This window comes from Acomys minous (assembly GCF_964271855.1).
Source record: "Acomys minous genome assembly, chromosome: 2".
Taxonomy (NCBI): Eukaryota; Metazoa; Chordata; class Mammalia; order Rodentia; family Muridae; genus Acomys; species Acomys minous.
Genome location: NC_140484.1, coordinates 124973966 through 124993224, shown reverse-complemented (window position 1 = coordinate 124993224; position 19259 = coordinate 124973966). Strand labels below are relative to the sequence as shown.

Here is a 19259-nt window from a genome sequence, read left to right as displayed (position 1 = left end):
ACTTCCACATCACAGTCCATCACTGAGAGAAGTCAAGGCAGGGACTTAAACAGGCAAGGAAGCCGAAGGGAGGAGCTGAAGCAGAGAGAGACCATGCTCTCACTCATGGTCTGCTCACTGGCTTGTTCAGCCTGTTTTCTTTTAATATTGTATTTTTACATATACATTTATATTGTTATGCATATATAAAATAAACTACATATAGCAAGAAGAACCACAAAACAATCAGAAACTATATTAATGCTACATTCATAGTGTTCTGTCTATTTGCGTTTGGCAAACTTGAAGAAAGCGTCTTTCCTATCTTGGTGAGTCTAAAATTCTGAAAGTAAATCAATATCTTTCATATCTCATCCTTACCAACTTAAAACATCTATCCAACTAAGCTTAATTATAAAACTAAACTATCTGGTCTTCAACACCATCAGAGACTTGAGAAGGAATAAAATTAATTACTTGAGTAAACAGAAAAGTGCAGGGTAGCAGCTTCCAAAATGAAAAAAATGACAGATCATTTGCTGCCTGAACAGTCACCCCAAACTCTCTATAATGTTGGAGAATCATGTCCAGCCTTCTGGCCCAGAATATCTGACAGACATATTTGTGAGGTAGGAACTATTGAGGACTTGCTTAACCTGTCTTGACAGAGTTTGGCTTGATTGCATCCAAGCTGGCCTATTTTAGGCAGAATTCTGTCTGTGGCAGAAATGAGGACATTTTGCCCAGTGGCTGGTTTGTGACATTTGAAGCCATCTCAATAAAGAGGTTCTTTGATGTTCATCATCTTCTTTGAAGCAGGTTGGGTGGTGCCAGGAGTTAACCTGCCTTATTGTCAAAGGATCTTTAAAATAATAAAAATATTTTAAATGCCATATTCTGTAGGTCTCTGAGGTTTTTGAAGACCTTCTCTAACTACTTTCCTTTATTTATCTATAGAATCATATTTATCTGTTAACCCTAGGATGTATATTCTTTTGATAAAAATAGACTAGTAACTGACATGACCATGATTTGATCAACTAACAATTAACTTGTATAACTTACTTATCCCAAACAGCCTGTAAAAGCACTTTCTAAGTATTGGAGGTAAACCTTGTAGTTTACTTGAGTTGTATGGGCACAATACCTCATATTAGTGTAGAAATGTGTATATATATAGTGTGTGTGTGAAGGATAAAAAGATGTGCATCTTGAGGTCAACTGAATTTATGTATCTTTATTTAGTCAATCTGTGAATCTAATGATTTAATTATCTATTTTCTTTTTTAATCTGCCTAATTTCTTCTTATTTTTCTACACCTTTGATTTAGTAAATGTTACTTCTCATCTGGAATAGTGAAATTTCTCTTTTTTTTTTTCATATTTAATGACACATGGCCAACCATCATCCAAAACATTGTCCCAGTGCAATAAGGAATTAAAAATTTTTTTTACATGGAAAGAAAAACTTTACTTGCAAAAAGAATATTGAATTACACAAGTATAAATCAGTTTTGAATATGGTGAGAATGAAAACAAGCAATCTTGCTGGCTGAAATCTTCCTCAACTTAATGTAACAAGGACCCAGAGTTCTTATTACATGAGAGAACCTCAAGGCACTTGCAGTTGGTTAATAACGCTCTGAAGCTTTGTAAAGTATTTCAAATCTGAATGAATATCACCTGAATAAATCTTTTGTGACTGTATTTTTTGCTCTTTATTGTTTATTTTATTTAAATAGTTTATTCAGATTACAACCTGATTGTTATCCTCTCACTTGTATCTTCCTGTTCCCCCCTCCCTCCCTCTTTCACCCTATTTCCCCTAGGTCTGTGACAGAAGGGACCCTCCTCCCCCACCATATGATCACAGCCTATCAGGTCTCATCCAGATAGCCTGGAGATCTTGAAGAGTTAATAATCCCCAGATTGCTGATTCCGTAATCCTCTCTGGCCCATCATGTACTTGCGGAACCATTCTCCATTTGGTAGCCAGAGATATCTTTTTGAAGAACAAATCTGATCCCACTATTGATCTCAGGAGAAAGACCTCAAACTTTCCGTTTTGTGTGATGCAGTCTGCCCCTCTCTTCTGTCGAACATATTGTGCTTCGCCAGCTTTCTCTGGCTTAAGTCTCTCTGGCTTACGTGCTGTAGTTCACCCCCCCCCCCCCCCGCCTAGATGTTTCCCTCCTAGGCCGTTCTTCATCATAACTTATTCTGCTGAGCTTTGACAAGCTAATTCCTATTCACCCTTCAGATTAGAGAAAACACCAGGTTGCTTTCTTGATCTTCCAATGTAGGTCACAGAATTTTGTTTGGTCTGGTTTTGCATACACTTGGGGCAACACCCAAATTTTCTTCTGTTTCTATACCATGCACAGCAGCTTCTATAACTTACCAGTGAGGTTTTATTTGACTGACTTTAGACCTATTTAGGGAAGTGGCCATGTCTGTTCTACCTCCATTCTGCCTTCAATATCTAGGGCTGCCTGCCTCTTACTGGAAGGAAGTATTTAATGAATATCAGTTGACTGAAGGTTGAATAAATAAATATTGCTTTGCCAATGCTTAGCGCTTCCAGTGTGTGAGCAACTCTTTATCAATAGAACAAATTACTCCTAGCAGTAGAGAAATGGTGGGGAAAGTTATATCTGAGCAAACAGAGAGAGGCTTAAGAAAATAATTTTGAACTAAAGCAGTTTGGATACCCTTGCTTTTTATAGACTTAGCCAGCAGAATCAACAAGTCTACTGGGAATCCTATTTGGATTAGGATTCTATGAGGCATATTAAAGATGAACACTTTATCTTCCCCAGGCTTGGCTACTCTATGCTAAAGCTGCCACTATTTGTATGTAATGCTGAGAATTCAAAACACCTCCATCATGTCAGCATTCTGTACACTTCATCTCCTGAAATAGATTTTTCTCATATCACTTCCTTTCAGCTTCAATAAATTTATTTTAAAGCTCAGGGATTGTAGGAATTACTAATTTATAAAATTGATAAGCTTTTAAATGCAAAGGATCTCTAAACTAAGAGCCTTGCACAATAAGTTGTTAATTTAAAACTTCCTAAAAGAAATACACACTTCTATTTGAACTAAACTTAAGGTGTAAAATGCTCTAATCCCATTGAACACAGAGCAGCCTAAGTATAGAAACCCTTCCCTTTCTGAGAGTGAGTGAAAACAGAACTGCAACATCTTTAAAATGTAAGAAATAAAAGAGGGTGCTCACAGATTACCTGCTAACTATAATTTCTTAATTTTTCTATTATAACATACTTTATTAGAGGAGGTTAAGAGCACAGAATGTTGGCTCTTGCCATAAAACTAGTTCCACATCATCAGGGCTCCATTCTACTGAATATTAACTTCCCTACCAGCACCTCCACCTTCCCCCCAAAGAATCAATTTCTAACTACTGGGAATAGTCTTCAGAAAAGTGGTGTGTCCTGAGCATGGCCGATGAGGCTATAAACCATTTTTATTTTTTAGTGATTGGAGTTAAACTACATAGATTTCATTTCATTCTTTACTCTTGTGCATTAGAAGATATGAAGAGAAGATAAAAAGTTTGTGAGAAAACTTTCAGATAATGGACCTTATGCTACTATTATCATCTGCTATTATATATTATATATAGCATATTTTATAATATATCTATATATTATATAATGCTGCTATTGGTCATCTGAGATCAAGGACTTTTTTTAGACTAAAAAATTTAGTCTGAATTTAGTATCTATTATGTTCTTCTGAAAATATCTCGCCTATCTTATGTATTTAAAAACGTGAGAAAACAAGTTATTGAAGACAAAATAGTGAAGCATGTGTTCCCTTCCCAGTCCAGGCTCATCTTGAGCACTCTCTATGATTTGGCATAATTTCTGACCAAGCTCCACAAGTAGATTTGGCCAATCTTGCCTAGGAATTTAAGACGTAGTTATTTACCTTGGGAAAACATTTTTACATGTCACAGCTGCTCATTCATATGCATAAACTTGGAGACACATTGATTTAAAGAAACGATTATGCTTCATTTTGCAAATAAGCTTTTTTTCTATGCCATGTGTGTTCACATATTAGAGACTCTCTGGACACGGACCTATTTTCTTTAGCTATATATTAATTTCAGGCCTCTGTCTAGTGGATAATCCCAGTGAGATCAGAATTTCACCCTTTGAAAAAAGAAGTGGTGCTTACTGTAATTGTTCCTAATGGATAAGATATATGAAATATGGGAGAAAAAAAGACCACCATTTTCTTACTGTTGTTCTTACTCCTTTTCTTTTTTTAAAATATATTTTATTAATTTATTCATATTACATCTCAATTGTTATCCAATCCCTTGTATCCTCCCATTCCTCCCTCCGTCCCATTTTCCCCTTAATCCCCTCCCCTATGACTGTGACTAAGGGGGACCTCTTCCTCCTGTATATGCTCATAGGGTACCAAGTCTCTTCTTGGTAGCCTGCTATCCTTCCTCTGAGTGCCACCAGGCCTCCCCATCCAGGGGACATGGTCAAATATGGGGCACCAGAATTCGTGTGAAAGCCAGTCCCCACTCTCTACACAACTGTGAAGAATGTCTTGTCCATTGTAACACATGTTAATTTTAAAGTGAGCATATGCCACATTTAAGTTTTAAGTGATGGTAAAAATATCACAGTTACACTGAAATGGTATTTCTGTGTGATTATTTAAGTTAGACTTAATTCTACTACTTTGAGCTGTACATTGAATGAGACTGATGGTGCAAGGGTGATGTATACAAAAGGGACCACACACTCACTTCAAGCACAACTGTGTACAAACACAATTTCACTTTGTAGCACAAAACTCCACATTATAATAACTATAATTATTTGGAAATTTGTGCTAAGTACTATAAAAATTGAACAGTTGGTATTTTGCAACTCACATTCCAATAGTAATTATTTTTTTTCCTATTTTTGAGACAGAAGTGAAAAGCCCAAGGAAATAAAAATGAAGATTTGCTTTGAAGACCAATTATCTCTGAGTGGAAACATATACAGAGGTTTGTAAATCTCTCTCTTTTTTTTTAGATTTATTTATTTATGCATACAGTGTTTTACCTACATGTACACTTGCAGGCCAGACGAGGGCACCAGATCTTTTTATAGATGGTTGTAAACTACCATGTGGTGGCTGGGAACTGAACTCAGGATCTTTGGAAAAGCAGCCCGTACTCTTAACCTCTGAGGCATCTTTCCAGCCAGAGGTTTGCAAATCTCTCACACACTAGTTTAGCAATTCTTGAAGAAATAGCTACTGTAGCACCAGGGAGCTGTACCAGTGACTAGAATACAGATATCATGTTTGCTTGCAAAGAACCAATCATCTTGTGGTTCACTCTTTCCCCCTCCTTTCTAAAACTCATACCTCACCCATTTTCAAGCTGGAGCTCCATTCCCATGCTTCTCCACTCTGCTATTTCGGTGTTGTTATGGAGCCCGTAGACTTACTCTTTCTATGTCATTTCACAATTCTGAGAGATAGGGCCAATACATTAATGTTGCTCATAATCATTGGCAACTGGTTTTTATTATGTATAATAAAGTTATTTCTCTTCAGCAAGGTGAAAAAATTACTTGGAAATGGATAGCATGCAATGCACGTGAGTATATTCTGAGTATTTAAGAATGCTGAAGAAAGCATTCAGCAGCTTCCCCAGTAAGTAACTGGAAGTGACTGAAAGTGTATTTACTAGTTCTCCTTTTCTTTTTTAATTTGGGTTTTCGAAACAGAGTTTCTCTGTATAGCCTTGGCTGTCCTAAAATCACTTTGTAGAACAGGCTAGCTTTGAATTCACAGCAAAACACTCACCTCTGCCTCTGGAGTTTTTCTTATAAATGTATTATGTACATAGTGTTCTGCTTCCATGTACACCAGAAGAGGGTGCCACATCTCATTGTAGAAGGTTGTGAGCCAGCATGTGGCTGCTGGGAATTGAACTCAGGACCTTTGGAAGAGCAGGCAGTGCTCTTAACCTCTGAGCCACCTCTCCAGCCCTTGAAGCCTAGTTCTTTATTCTCTTTTATGCGCTCCCTTCCCCTCCTCCTTTCTTTTCTCTCTCCCTCCTTCCCTTACTGCTCCTGTCTCTGTCTCTGTATGCATGTGTGTGTGTGTGTGTGTGTGTGTGTGTGTGTGTGATGCATGTGTGTGAGTGTAAGGTATGCACATGCCATTGAGTGCTAGTGGAGGTTCGAGGATAACCTCAGGTGTCAGACCTCAAGCTCTACTTTGTTTGAGGCAGGATCTCTTGTTTGCCAGTGTCTACACCACGACTGCTTATGAACTTCTGGCAGTTCTGTTTCCATTTCCCATTTCACTGTAAAAGTGCTAGAATTACAGATGTACACCACCAGGCCTGGGTTTAGGTAGATTCTGGGAATTCAAGTGGAATATATTAAGTTTGTGAAGCAAGGTCTTTATCTAGCGATCTGTCTCCTGAGTCTAGAAATCTAGCTCTTGATCACTCCAAAAGAAATGTAATAAAATCTTGGCATTATCACAGAGGGCACAACACTGGCAGAAGTGAAAGGGATCTGATAAGAATTCTCTAATGAAATCTCAAAGCATACTCTTCAATTCACTTGCTAATTTAAAAGTAAATTGTCAGTTATTTCCTTATGCTGTTTTGCAATTTAAATGTCATTATACAACCAAAGCAAAAATCCAATCAATCTTTCATTCCAAACAATAGTTCGCTTAGGGCTTGGCTACAGATAAAGTTTACAAAAGAGAGAATAACACTGATTGCTTCTCCTCCCTTCTACCTCATTTTCTCAGATACAAAGCTGTGGCAAATTAGGTCCTATTAAAACAGGAGTGCCATCCCGGGAATCCAATCTATACCTTGGCATTTTGAAAGACACTTCTGTTATTTGAAAGTTTCATTATACCATCAATTGGTGTGAGTTGTAAGACACACTTTTAATGGGCATCTTGGTGAAGCAGAGGCTGTCGTCCACTGGATGTATAGCACTTACAGAGAACCGAGCTGTAGGAAGTTCAGCAGAAGTGTGGAGATTTACACTGATGCAATGGCTTTTCCAGTGTAACCTTTAGAGTTGCAATCATCCAGTTCAATTTTATTTAAACACTTGCTCACTAGCAGGAGTTTTCTGGTAGTATGACGAGGTTCTAGCCATCTTATTAATCTGTAGAATTATCTGAGATGACATTTTCAGAAACAGAAAAATAGCCAGGGACTTTATGTTCTGTACTGGGGAACGGTAAAGGGCAGAGAGTTCAAGAATAAAGGAAAGAGCTTTGGAAATATGAAAGTGTGAAGCAGTTCTCACCACGAATGACAAAGAATTTGTTAAAGTATTCTAACAGTGTCTTTTTATATTCTGTTTCATACTGGATACTTTTGGAAATACTCCTCTTAGGAGAAAAAAAAGGATCAATATTTAAGAAGCACAAAGACTTCTTAGCAGGATCTAGGAAGACGGTGCTCATCATTTGTCACATCTCTGACCATCATTCAACCTTTCTTTTTAAAATATTTTTTCTTCCTTTTTTATTATTTTTCTTTTTTACATATACGTTTATATTATTATACATATATACAGTCAGCTACCCACAGCAAAAAGAACCACAAGACACTCAGGAATTATATAAATGTTACATTCATAGTGTTTTGGCTGTTTGTATTTGGCGGCCTTGGAGAAAACATCTTTCCTATCTTTGTATGCATGTATCCTTTCCTTTCCAGCTCTATGGTCATCTATGATACAGGCTGCCATCACACTGCATTTACTAAAACTGTTTAACCTGATTGCAAATGCTGATGCTGAAGTCAGACACAAACAATGCCAATATACCAAGATAGACATGAAAGAAAGTGTTTTATTTATTCTTTTTGTAGAGCATGCTGCCCAGAAAAAAATGGTAAAACATAGGCTACCACAGGCAAGGCCCAAACTTCAATCTTCCACAGGACACACAGCAAAATGAAATTAATGAATCATTTGAAAAGGACAAAGGAGTTCTTTATAATTAGATCATGGAGCTTTTCCTGCACAAGACCTTAAAATCTCATCCTCAGTTGTAGAATACTCTCATTTCCTAGCCACTTCTTTTTATGGCACAAAATGTAACTTTACAGGGTTGTGTTTATGTTTCCTTAGCAAAGGAACATTACACACACACACACACACACACACACACACACACACACACACACACATACCTACCTTCACATTCCAGTTGTATCACTGAGAATCATTTTAGTCAGAGAAACAGATGTTTAAATAAAATAGTTAATCCCACTTGGGACATGTCATCAATATTTAGTTGGCCAATCCAATTTATAACAACAGTATCTTATCAAGTACATGACTTTTTTTTTTTTTACAGTTATTTATTCAAGAGAACTGTATAGTTGAAAAGTCGGCAGAACATCTAAAGACATATTACCATTTATGCGAATTAAGATATTGCCTTGAGAAGAGGCAATGGTCTGCTTAACACATCTATTACTAAAGAAGAAATTTCTCCTCCTTACTTTCTAAGTCTGAATTGCACTTACAGTGTCCATTGATGACTAAATAATATAAAGGGAATAAAGCTGGTGAGGTAAAGTTTTGAGGTATTTGAGTTCATCTGTTCATATGAGCTTTTCTTTTCTTTTTTAAAAAATTTATTTAATTTATTCAGATTACATCTCAATTGTTATCCCATCCCTTGTATCCTCCCATCCCTTCCTCCCTCCCACTTTCACCCTATTCCCCTCCCCTATGTCTGTGACTGAGGGAGACCTCCTCCCCCACTATATGGTCATAGGCTATCAAATCTCATCTTGGTAGCTTGCTTATTCTTTCTCTGAGTGCCACCAGGCCTTCCTATCATGGGGAAGTGGTCAAATATGGGACACCAGAGTTCATGTCCGAGTCAGTGCTCATTCTCCACTCAACGGTGGAGAATGTCCTGTCCATTGGCTAGATCTGAGTAGGGCTTTGATGTTTACTGAAAGTATTGTCCTTGGTTCACGCAGTAGTTTGAGCAGAGCCCCTTGGGCCCAGATCCATCTGTCATGATGTTCTTCTTGTAGGTTTCTAGGATCCTCTGGATCCTTCTATTTCCCCATTCTCCCATACTTCTCTCATCTAGAGTCCCAATAGGATGTCCTCACAACTATCCAACTATCCCAATCTCCTGGTAAGTGAAGGCTTTCATGGGACATGCCTCTCAGGCTAGTGTCCAATTATAAATGAGTATATATCATGTGAGTCTTTCTGCTTCTAGGTTAACTCACTCAGTATGATCATTTCTTTTCTTTTAAAAATATTTATTTATTTATTTATACAATATTCTGCCTCCATGAATGCCTGCAGGCCAGAAGAGGGCACCAGATCTCATTATAGATGGTTGTGAGGCACCATGTGATTGCTGGGAATTGAACTCAGGACCTTTGGAAGAACAGCCAGTGCTCTTAACCTCTGAGCCACATTTCCAGCCCCATCTGAGATTTTCTAAGTGCCTGATGTTCTCCTGTAAGATTGGGGGGTAACAATTTTGTGGGATTTAGGGGACATTGATCATTAAGTTTTTATCATAAGTTTAAGAAAAGCATTACTGATCTTGATAAAGATTAGCACTGAGAATCAGTAGTGTATCCAAAAAGAGCAATTCTTGGACATTCAAAGCATGAGTTTGGACTGACCTTCTGGTTGATATTGTGCTATGATTGTGACCGTCTGCCCAGCCCCCTTCAGTGCTGCAGCTGCCTGCTCGTGAGACGCCCCACGGAGATCGATGCCATTCACCTGGAAGACAGATCAAAATGTTAGGCATGGTACCTGCACTCTGAGAAAAGGAAAAACAAAGTTTCCAAAATTAATAAGCGATCTAAAAGTATGCCACGTCCCTCAAAAATCCTTTATTTCTTATTCAGGTGTTTCTTGGTTCAGTAGGTTCCATAGTCACGATTACTTTATAGAAAGCAGAACCATGAAATTTCATCTCGTGTTTGTGGCCCAGCTTGGCTAGCTTGGAAATATTTTGTCTATCTCTGTCCACAAAGGTTTTTGTGTGTGTGCACTGCTATGTTCCCATGGGTTTTTTCCAGGTTTCTGGGTCAGATTCGCTTTTAAATTAGAGGGGAATGAAAAGGAAGAGAAGACACATGTGATGCCCACAGACAAGTATGTGCCGACAGATTCACGTATTCAGACGACGTTCTGGGGAGACTGCATGGAATGGGACTGGCTTGCTGCCAGCTTCCTCTCTTTGGGTAAGTGCCTAGTCCTCTCATATGGGAGCTTGGTGAGACAGCCTTGAGCCCTGTTCCAAAATAAACCTGCCTGCCCCATTTCTCGTGCACAATTCCATAATGAATTCTGACAAAATGAAATAAAGAGTGCCCGGAGTTTATTTTGCTGTCGCCAACTCCCACTTTGGAAGCCATACTAGGAGAGAAGCAGACGGGTCTGTAAAACAAGCTCTGATCTCTGCCAGGAAGAATAAAATCATCAGTAGGTCAAATTCAATGAGAAGCCAAAGTTAAAAACTTTCCCTAATCAAGAGAGTCAAGAAGTCACCAGGATATAGTTGGCAAGGGCTCTGTATCTAGCTGTGAGGAGGACAGTGGGTGGGGCTCAGAGGGGAACAAGATGCCTTCTTCATGGAAATGAACACACATTGAGTTTGGCTTTCTAACCAACACAGAGCATCCTCATCCTGCTTTCTTTTGTTTAAAAGGCAGGATGCTATGTCCAAGAGAAGAACTCAGAGTTGATAGGGTTATCTACATGTTTGGTATACTCTCTTGTTTAGACTTTGGGCAATCTTCTTTAACAAAGATCATGAGGTGTTAAATGGAGGCATGGCTACCACTCTGCTTCCCGACCCAGCCTGGCTCATCTGTATTCTCCAACTTTAGGTTGCTGTTCCTTCAAAACAACTCTGTCAAAGTCTCCTTACTGACATCTACAGTTCCTTTTGCCTCTCTCCTGGCTTTCTATTCTGGTGAGCTTCCTCTCGTGAACACTGACTATGTATTCATTTTGGGAAGTCCACTGTGCTAGGCCTGGCACACTATGCCAACCATTAGATGAGTGACAGTAATATCATGTCTCTGAGCCTGATTTCTCTCACTTCAGAAGGAATGGTTAGGCTATTAGAGTCCAAAGTGCCTGTGGTGGTAGGCTCACACACACTTGCTTATTTTGTTCCCGGCTGGTGAGATTATGGAATATTTAGGAGGTATAGCCTTGCTAGAAGAAGTACATCATCAGAGACATACGTCATTAGAGACAGGCTTGGAGACACCCTACTTCCTGATCTCTTTGCTTCCTGTGTATGGTTGAAATGTGATCTCTCACCTTCTTGTCTCAGTCAGTAGACATATCGCCCCTGACATTATGGACCTTCTCTCTGGAGCTGTAAGCCAAATAAACTTTTTAAAACCCCCCTATATGTTGCTTCAGGTTGAGGTGTTTCATCACAGGAAGAGAAAAGTAACTAACAATCCCTCTCCTTGAACTGAGAAATACCAAAGCTACTCAAGAGTAAAGAATAGTCATTGTCATTGTTAAGAATGCCCAGGATACTGATGGGCCAGAAATAAGGTTCTCGTAGCCAAAAGGGTCAGCAAAGGTAGACGAATCTAGATATTTGCCTACAGCAAGCTCAACTGCACAAATATCAGACACCAAATAATGCCCCCCCCTGTGCCCACACACATACCAACCCACCCCAGCAAATAAAGGCACATTAGGACTAAACTCAACCTCTTCCACTGAGGTCAGACAACACAGCTAGGGGAAAGTGACTCAAAAGCAGGCAACAGAGTCCATGTTAGAGACAGTCCCCGCTCCACTTGCTAGGGGGCATCTCTGAGACAAGCTGGAGACTCGTGACAGGGCAGGCTCCTGGGAGATAAGCAGGTGACTCTAGCTGAGACTCTTAGCAGCAGAGGACATGGAGACTGAAGTGGCCACTTCCTAGCCAGCAGGACTTCAAGTGGAGGGAGAGGAACAGCAACCACTCACAAAACTTTCAACCCAAAATTTACCTTGCCTATAAGATATGAAGGAATAAAGATGGAGAAGAGATTGAGGGATTGGCCAAGTATTTTTAAATAGTTTTTTTTCTTGTAAAACAATTAATTCTTGTTTAAAAAAATGGACACTACCAAAGCAGTATTTCCAGAAATTATAGAAGGAAATATATAAGTGAATTCTCACCATTTGCATTTCCATAGGTGACGTCATTTGTGTCTCTTGCTCTGAAATTCACCTATGTATTGCATATGGCTGTATCTGAGTTTCTGTTGTTCTCATTACATACATATTTTATTACTACCTTTTAACTAATGAATTAAATATCGTGTATAAATATACAACTTGTTTTGATTTTGGTTAGCATTTAACAATGTACCTTGGGCATCTTTCATGTAAGCTCACATCATTTGTGTTGTTAATTGGAAGACTATGTTCCTTGTTGGGAATGCTCTAGGGTTGTTCAGTGAGATTCTTACTAATGTAGTTAAAATCAGTTCTTTTTTTTTTCTTTTTCTTTATTATAGTTTATTCGGATTACATCCCAATTGTTATCCCCTCACTTGTATCTTCCCATTCCCTCCCTCCTTCCCTTCTACCCTATTCACCTGACCTAGACCTCTGGCAGAAGGGGACCTCCTCCCACACCATATGACCACAGCCTATCAGGTCTTATCCAGACAGCTTGTTTCCCCATCCTCTGTGTGCCTGATGGGCCTCCCAACCCCTTGGGGAAGTGATCAAATATGGGGCACCAGAGTTCATGTCAGAGGCAGTCCCCACTCTCCTCACAACCGTGGAGAATGAGCTGTCCATTGGCTAGATCTGAACAGGGGGTCTATGTTTACATTGTCCTTGGCCGATGTAACAGTCAGTTCCATTTTTCTTTAGCATATTTATGAATATCTTCATGAAGGATAAAAGCTCTGACTATGGTCTTTGTAAGACAAAGGGTATATGATTTAAAATTTTTGTTATTGAACAATTAAACATTATTATTTATTTAACATATTTAAATGATTAAAGAAAATAATCTCATTTATCAGATAACATGTTGATATAAAATGGAAGTAATGTATATACATAATACTGTGTATAATATTAAGTCAGTATTAAAAAACACAAATTAAATGTTTTTTCTATTTTTATCTCAGGAAGTAACTATCTCGGAGCTAGAGATGGATCAGTTGTTAAAAATGTTGTTTTTGAAGAGGACTCAAGTTTGGTTCCAGAAGTCAGATGGTACACAATCACTGATAGCTCCATCTCCAAGGGACACACACACACACACACACACACACACACACACACACACACACAAATATAAATAAAAATTAAAAACAAACATAAAAACGTAGTAATCTTGATGACTTTCTGTGTGTAATACTCACTACCTTGTTATGAATATAAACCAGATTATAAATTTTTGATTAAAAGTTTAATATAAATGAAGGCATATTGTGTACGTTGTTTCACATCTTGATTTTACTCAGAGAGCTTTTTGAGTTGATGTTTTGTTTTGAGACAGAGTCTCTCCATGTAGTTCCTCACTACATAGACCAGGCTGGCCTCAAACTCACAGAAATCCTCCTGCATCATTTCCCAAGTGCTCAGATTAAAGAAGCATGCTGCTACAGCCAACCTCAGGGACTTGTCTCAGTTACAATTTACACATGCATATTGATCTTATTCATTATAATGATATATACGGTCCCAGTATTCAGCATAAAACATTCTATGTCACTAGTTCACAGTTAATGAACACACTGGTTCATTACCACTTTTCTGTTATAACCAATTCCATAATAAATAGCAACTAATGGTAGGTTGAATAAAGTTAATTTTCATAGTCATTGTCAAATTACCTGTAAAAACAAGGCATTACTTTATATTCCTACTAATAACATAGTTTTGTACTTTTGTACTAATTAATTGCACATACCTCAACATTTGACTTTTTACATTTTAATAAGTAAACAATTATATTTTTAGTTAGTTTTCTTCAGTTATGAAAGTAAGCATCTTTTATGTTAATTGGCTATTTTAATATATTTTTACATAAAATGTCTGTTCCACTATAGTTGCTGATTTTTTTTTGTTCTTTTCAAAGTTTTATTTGTATGTTTAAAAACATTAGTGTTCCCCTTAAAAATGAATTTATATTATCAAACATATTTTATATTAAAGATTAATATTTATATTGAAATTTAAATTTCATATTAAAATATTTTACTTTCTATTAAAGAGATTATATCAAATCTATTGTCATAGAAAATTATAATATTTATCATTTTTTCTTTTTCAAAAGCTTTAGATTTTTCTATTATATTTTACTATCTCCAATTTATCTAATAAGTTTCCCATATTTTCCTGTAGTGTGATTATAGTTTCAATTTCACTATTGAATTTTTAAATCACCTTGAATAAATTGTGGTATCTGGGATGAAATCAAGTGAGTTGTTATTGTTCCTTAAACTCATAAGAACCTGAGTCCCTGGTCTTTAAATCGATGGTATACAATCAACAGAGAGGTGAGTGAAGAACTGAAGACTATATTCTCATGACGTTATCCTAGGCAAACAATCATCTACTAGCTGTATGACACTAGCTTAACATTCAGGAAGAACCTGAAGATATTCAAGGAAATCTATCCCAGTTGGGGCCGATTCCTGTGATAAAAGTTGCTTTGACAAGTCTTCTGGTATTTTCCACTTCTTGGTTCCAGTTCAACCTTCTGAAGGCTCAGAGAAAACCATTTCTTCTACATGGTTTTCCAAATATTATAAAACATAATAGGGCTTTCTCTCTCTCTCTCTTTCTCTCTGTTTCTGTGTCTCTCTCTGTCTCTGTCTCTCTCTGTCTCTGTCTCTCTCTCTGTTTCTCTGTGTGTGTGTCTCTCTCTGTGTCTCTGTCTCTGTCTTTCTCTCTCCCTCCCCCCTCCCTCCCCCCCCCCTCTCTCATCTGTACATTCTAGCTTTGGATATTCTTATGAATGACATTTTTAGCATCCTGATGCCATTTAATTCCTCGTCAGAGACTCAGTTAAATGGTTTGGGTCAAGAACTACAAAAAGGGCACTCACTGTGGTTACTACCCTCCTACGTGTGCCTCATGAAATACCTAGAGCTGAACGCCAGATACAGATAACAGCTCTTTAAAAATATCCATTTGAGTTATTTCCCTTTCTAGTTTAAGAAAAGAGTGACAGCTATTGTCAAACATTTTTCTGTTTAACGGAGACAGGCAAACACCCATTTTAAAAGTTTGGGGAAGACAAGTCATAATGCTCTGGGACACAGAGAAGGTAGATGGAGGCATGTGGTGACTTTCTGGAGGAGGTATCACTGAGAAAAAACCCTGCATGAGTTATCCGAATGAGAATGGATGATAGCAATTTCCTCAGAAGGATGCAGAAAATAAGATTGTTATCAGCAGTAATAAAATAAAGGAATGGCTTTTGTGGAAGACTACCATCTTGAAATAAGTGTAGCTAAAACTCAGGGATTTAACAAAATTATTGTGAAAAAACACAAAGGGGTAGCCCAGTGGGAGAGGTTTACAGAACTGGTGCCAGGTTTCAATTAAAATCAGTCTGATAAAAGGCACAAAGGAACCTATAGCAAATGATTTCACAGTCAGGGGTCTGGGGAGAATATGACAGTGAGGCAGCCAAGAAGAAACTGGGGCAGAATCCAAAGGAGATAATTTTGTTTCCCCAGGAAGACTATGGATAGTAAGGTGCGCAGATGTAGTCACAGTGTTTTAGGAAAATGTAGCAGATTTTTCTCTCTTCTCTACAGCGAGGAAATGACTTCACTGCTCCAAAGTGATGTGATAGGTGACTATACACGACTCGGTCATGGATTTACTCAGCTACCAATGGGGTGCTGGGAAATGATGGTATGGAGGCCTGCCATCCCCTGGAGCCTCTGGGTTGTAAATTCGGTAATTTCTACAATTTAAAACTTACACCTCAAATGTGTTGTTGCAATTAGCAAATTGTTTTCCCACCTCTCAATTTGTACTAAACAAGGGGAGATATAAACAAACAAATACATTAAAAAAAAAAAACCACTCATCTCTGCTAAGTGAAGGAAGCAGAGAGACCATAAATTTTCCACTTATCTAGAGTTTGAGCCATCCTGGTGTCGGGTGTAGAGTATGTAGAGAAAGCAGGGGACCAACGAGAGGTGTCTTGATTGCTATGGAAAGTGGTTTTGTCAGTAGGTTTCTATGGCATATGATTTCTCCTCTCTTTCAGAGGATAACCCTGGTCATGGTGAAGTCAGAGTTCAAGACCTAAGTCATCGAAGACAAGATGACCAGGTGGGAGATGATGGTAAGATTGCAGCTGATAAGATGAAGGCTTGGATTATGGAAACATGAATGGAATTGAGGTATGGGAGACAGATTTGGGAGAAGAAACAGAGGAGATGGAGGTTGCCCAGGCATCTGTCCTCAAGTGTTCTGAGATCCATCTAGAATTCAAATAATATTTGTACTACTCAGTAGACTGGAAATGGGGGGGGGCAGAAAAATATCATAACTTTTAATAACAATGGTCCTGCATCAAGATGGAGACGCAGAACGGAAAGTGAGTTTGGATGAGAGAAGATCATGCTTTTTTTTTTTTTCAGAAATGTTAAGTTTACTGTCTCCGTTGGACATCTATGGATTATTAGGCCCTTGAAAGGTATATACCAGGAGTTTAGAGAAATGGACAGTATAATAATTATTTTTGTTATTTATTTCTCCAGGGTCAGTACCTGAGCACACTAAAGCCACCTGTAAGAAGAGGTTTACTATACAAAGCAGCAACACTCAGACTACCCACATCACTTGGCAGAAGCACGTCAGAGGAGCTTAGATATGCAAAGCTGCTAGGGCAGAGCCTGCCATATGGTTAGCGCATACAATTGCTGTCTGTTGTTGATTGCTCTCCAGTCACACAGGAAGTGAGAAGATGACCTGGGCTAGTATAAAATTACTTCAAGAAAGAGCCAGTTGACCGACTAAGGAAAATGCTAGAGTGGTATGTTATGAGAAAGGAAATATGGGGCCCTGTAAATGTAGGCATTCCAAGTAGCAGTGCTATCCTACTATAAGGCTATTCCATTTGGGGACATCCCTTCATCTCTCTGTGCCTCAGTTTCTTAACTGAGGAAGACAGACTCATATGAAATGTCTGAGGTCCCTTTCAGTGCTTAATACACAAACATTCTGTACTCAGTATTCACTTTGTCGACAACTTGAGAAAAATGGTTCACTCAGCATTAAACTTTTACAGCACCCTGAAGCAAGTTGCAAAGTGAATGAACTATAAATTGCATATGAAGTAGAAATTCCTAATTAAGTTTCCTTTTCCTCCTGGAGGCTGTGACACTTGGGAGAGAGCGATAGCACTTCTGACAGTGGTTGCCTGAGAGCTTGAGACTAGAATTCTGGAACACAGGGAAAATGAAAAATTGATATTGGATATTTACGTGTCTTAGAAGTTAGGCATTAACATTCCCTTTAAATTTGGCTCAGTGATGGAGAAAGCAAAATATTATATTTAAAAAAAGATCTAAAAATGCCTGAGCGTTGCCAAAGGCATCTGTAAGAGGGCTGATCACTTTGTAGTCTAGTCTGTAACTGAACATCAGCCTAGTTATGCAAACCCAACTTATAGAATAAAGTGCAAGAAAGAACTTTCAGGACCATGTGCTCATACGAAATAATAGCTATCTGTTATGAAAGCCTAGAAGCAAAGGGCACCTGAAACCTTGCCAGTTACTACACAAACCTATGATCTAGTTACCATCTCCAATGCTGAATAATTTCTTAACTAGAGCTGATAAATCTATGTTTTTACTTTATATTTTCATTTCATGTCAAAGATGTGCCCAAAATCAATTTTCTCTGGAACCCAACTTCTCCCCCTTACTCTCAACAGATAACAATACTACATCCACCACTTGAGCCCCTCAGTGAAGAATCTTCCTTCTCCTACCCCTCTTATCTCCTTATGTGATCCATCAGCAGTGCTATTTAGTCTAGCTAGAGACCCTATTAGAACTCTCTTTTCCCTCTTCATCCTCACCTTCAGCAGCCTGCCAGTTCTCCCCCAGGATATAGTGGGAGCCTATGAGTTTCATCTGTATCTGGGACTGCCTCATGCCCACCCCCACCCATTTCCCTTTCACCAGCCAGATATCATAAAGTTCACATAAAGTTCATATCTTGCCTTTCCTCATCATCTTTTCATTGGCTTCTTGTTCATTTGATTTGAATGGAATCCCAACTCCTGGCCTTGCTCCATGCCCATCCCTCTGATTCCATCTCACATCACTCTTTGCTGGTTTTCTACAAGTGCATTCATTCTCTTTGACCTCAGCATAAGTCTCCCTCAGCCAGAAGGCATCTGTGGCAGAGATCTGCATAGCTGGAATATTCTTTGGCTATTCTTTGGCCTCTTTTCCCCCCTAATTCTCAGATTATATGCCAGTTTCCTAGAGCATTTTGCTTGTGCTCCCTCAAAACTTAACCTTGTCTGTCTTGGACAGACCCTGCTTTAAACTCTCACAGAATTCAGATCTATTTGATAGTTTATCTCATTTACACATAAAAAAAAAACACCTTCCCTATCTCTTTACCTCCTTACCCTTGATAATTAGAACACTATGTAGAGGCTAGGTAATAAATAGTCCCTCAATTGATACATGTTTATAACCATTACATCACATAATTTTACTTATATAATAAAATTTTATTTGACAATTAAATACAATTTACTTATAATAAACCAGGTACTGTTAAGAGACCTTTTCACGACTTTGTCTTCCTGAAGGAATACTGTAGTCATGGAAACAGATTCCTTGAGGGTGGGGCTTAAGGAGCCTTACTTCTGCAAAGCTCTATGATGACGGATGACAGTCAGATGTAGGCTGTCTCCTGGTGATGCGGCTCTTTATTTTCTCTGTGTTGTGCTAGAACCTCATTAGTTGACAAACTGTCTCATTCTTTGGGACTTGGCAGTTAATGATCGGTGGAACAGCTCCAGACTTCCCCCATGACAAACACACTTGAGGGAGAATATCTTACACATGAGGGCAGTGATCTGTAAAACATGTCATAGCTCCACTCTCATTTCAAAGCCATGTCCATCTTTTTGTTGTTGTTGTTTCATCTGTGCAGTACAAATGTAAGCCGTGTAGGGCTATAGGTGTAATGGTGGTACCCATGACGATAGAGATGCAGGGG

General features: G+C 38.5%; 1 protein-coding gene across 30 annotated transcripts in view; it reads right to left on the bottom strand.

Moving 5' to 3' along the window:
• Positions 1 to 19259, bottom strand: part of DLG2 (discs large MAGUK scaffold protein 2) — a gene marked incomplete at its 3' end in the record, with an annotated part of 1901401 nt that overhangs the window by 271754 nt on the left and 1610388 nt on the right. For all 30 annotated transcript variants that reach the window (XM_084767719.1, XM_084767691.1, XM_084767717.1 and 27 more), the window contains one exon: positions 9680 to 9782. In XM_084767719.1, coding sequence (XP_084623845.1) covers positions 9680 to 9782 — 103 coding nt within the window. The remainder of the gene's footprint in view (positions 1 to 9679; positions 9783 to 19259) is intronic.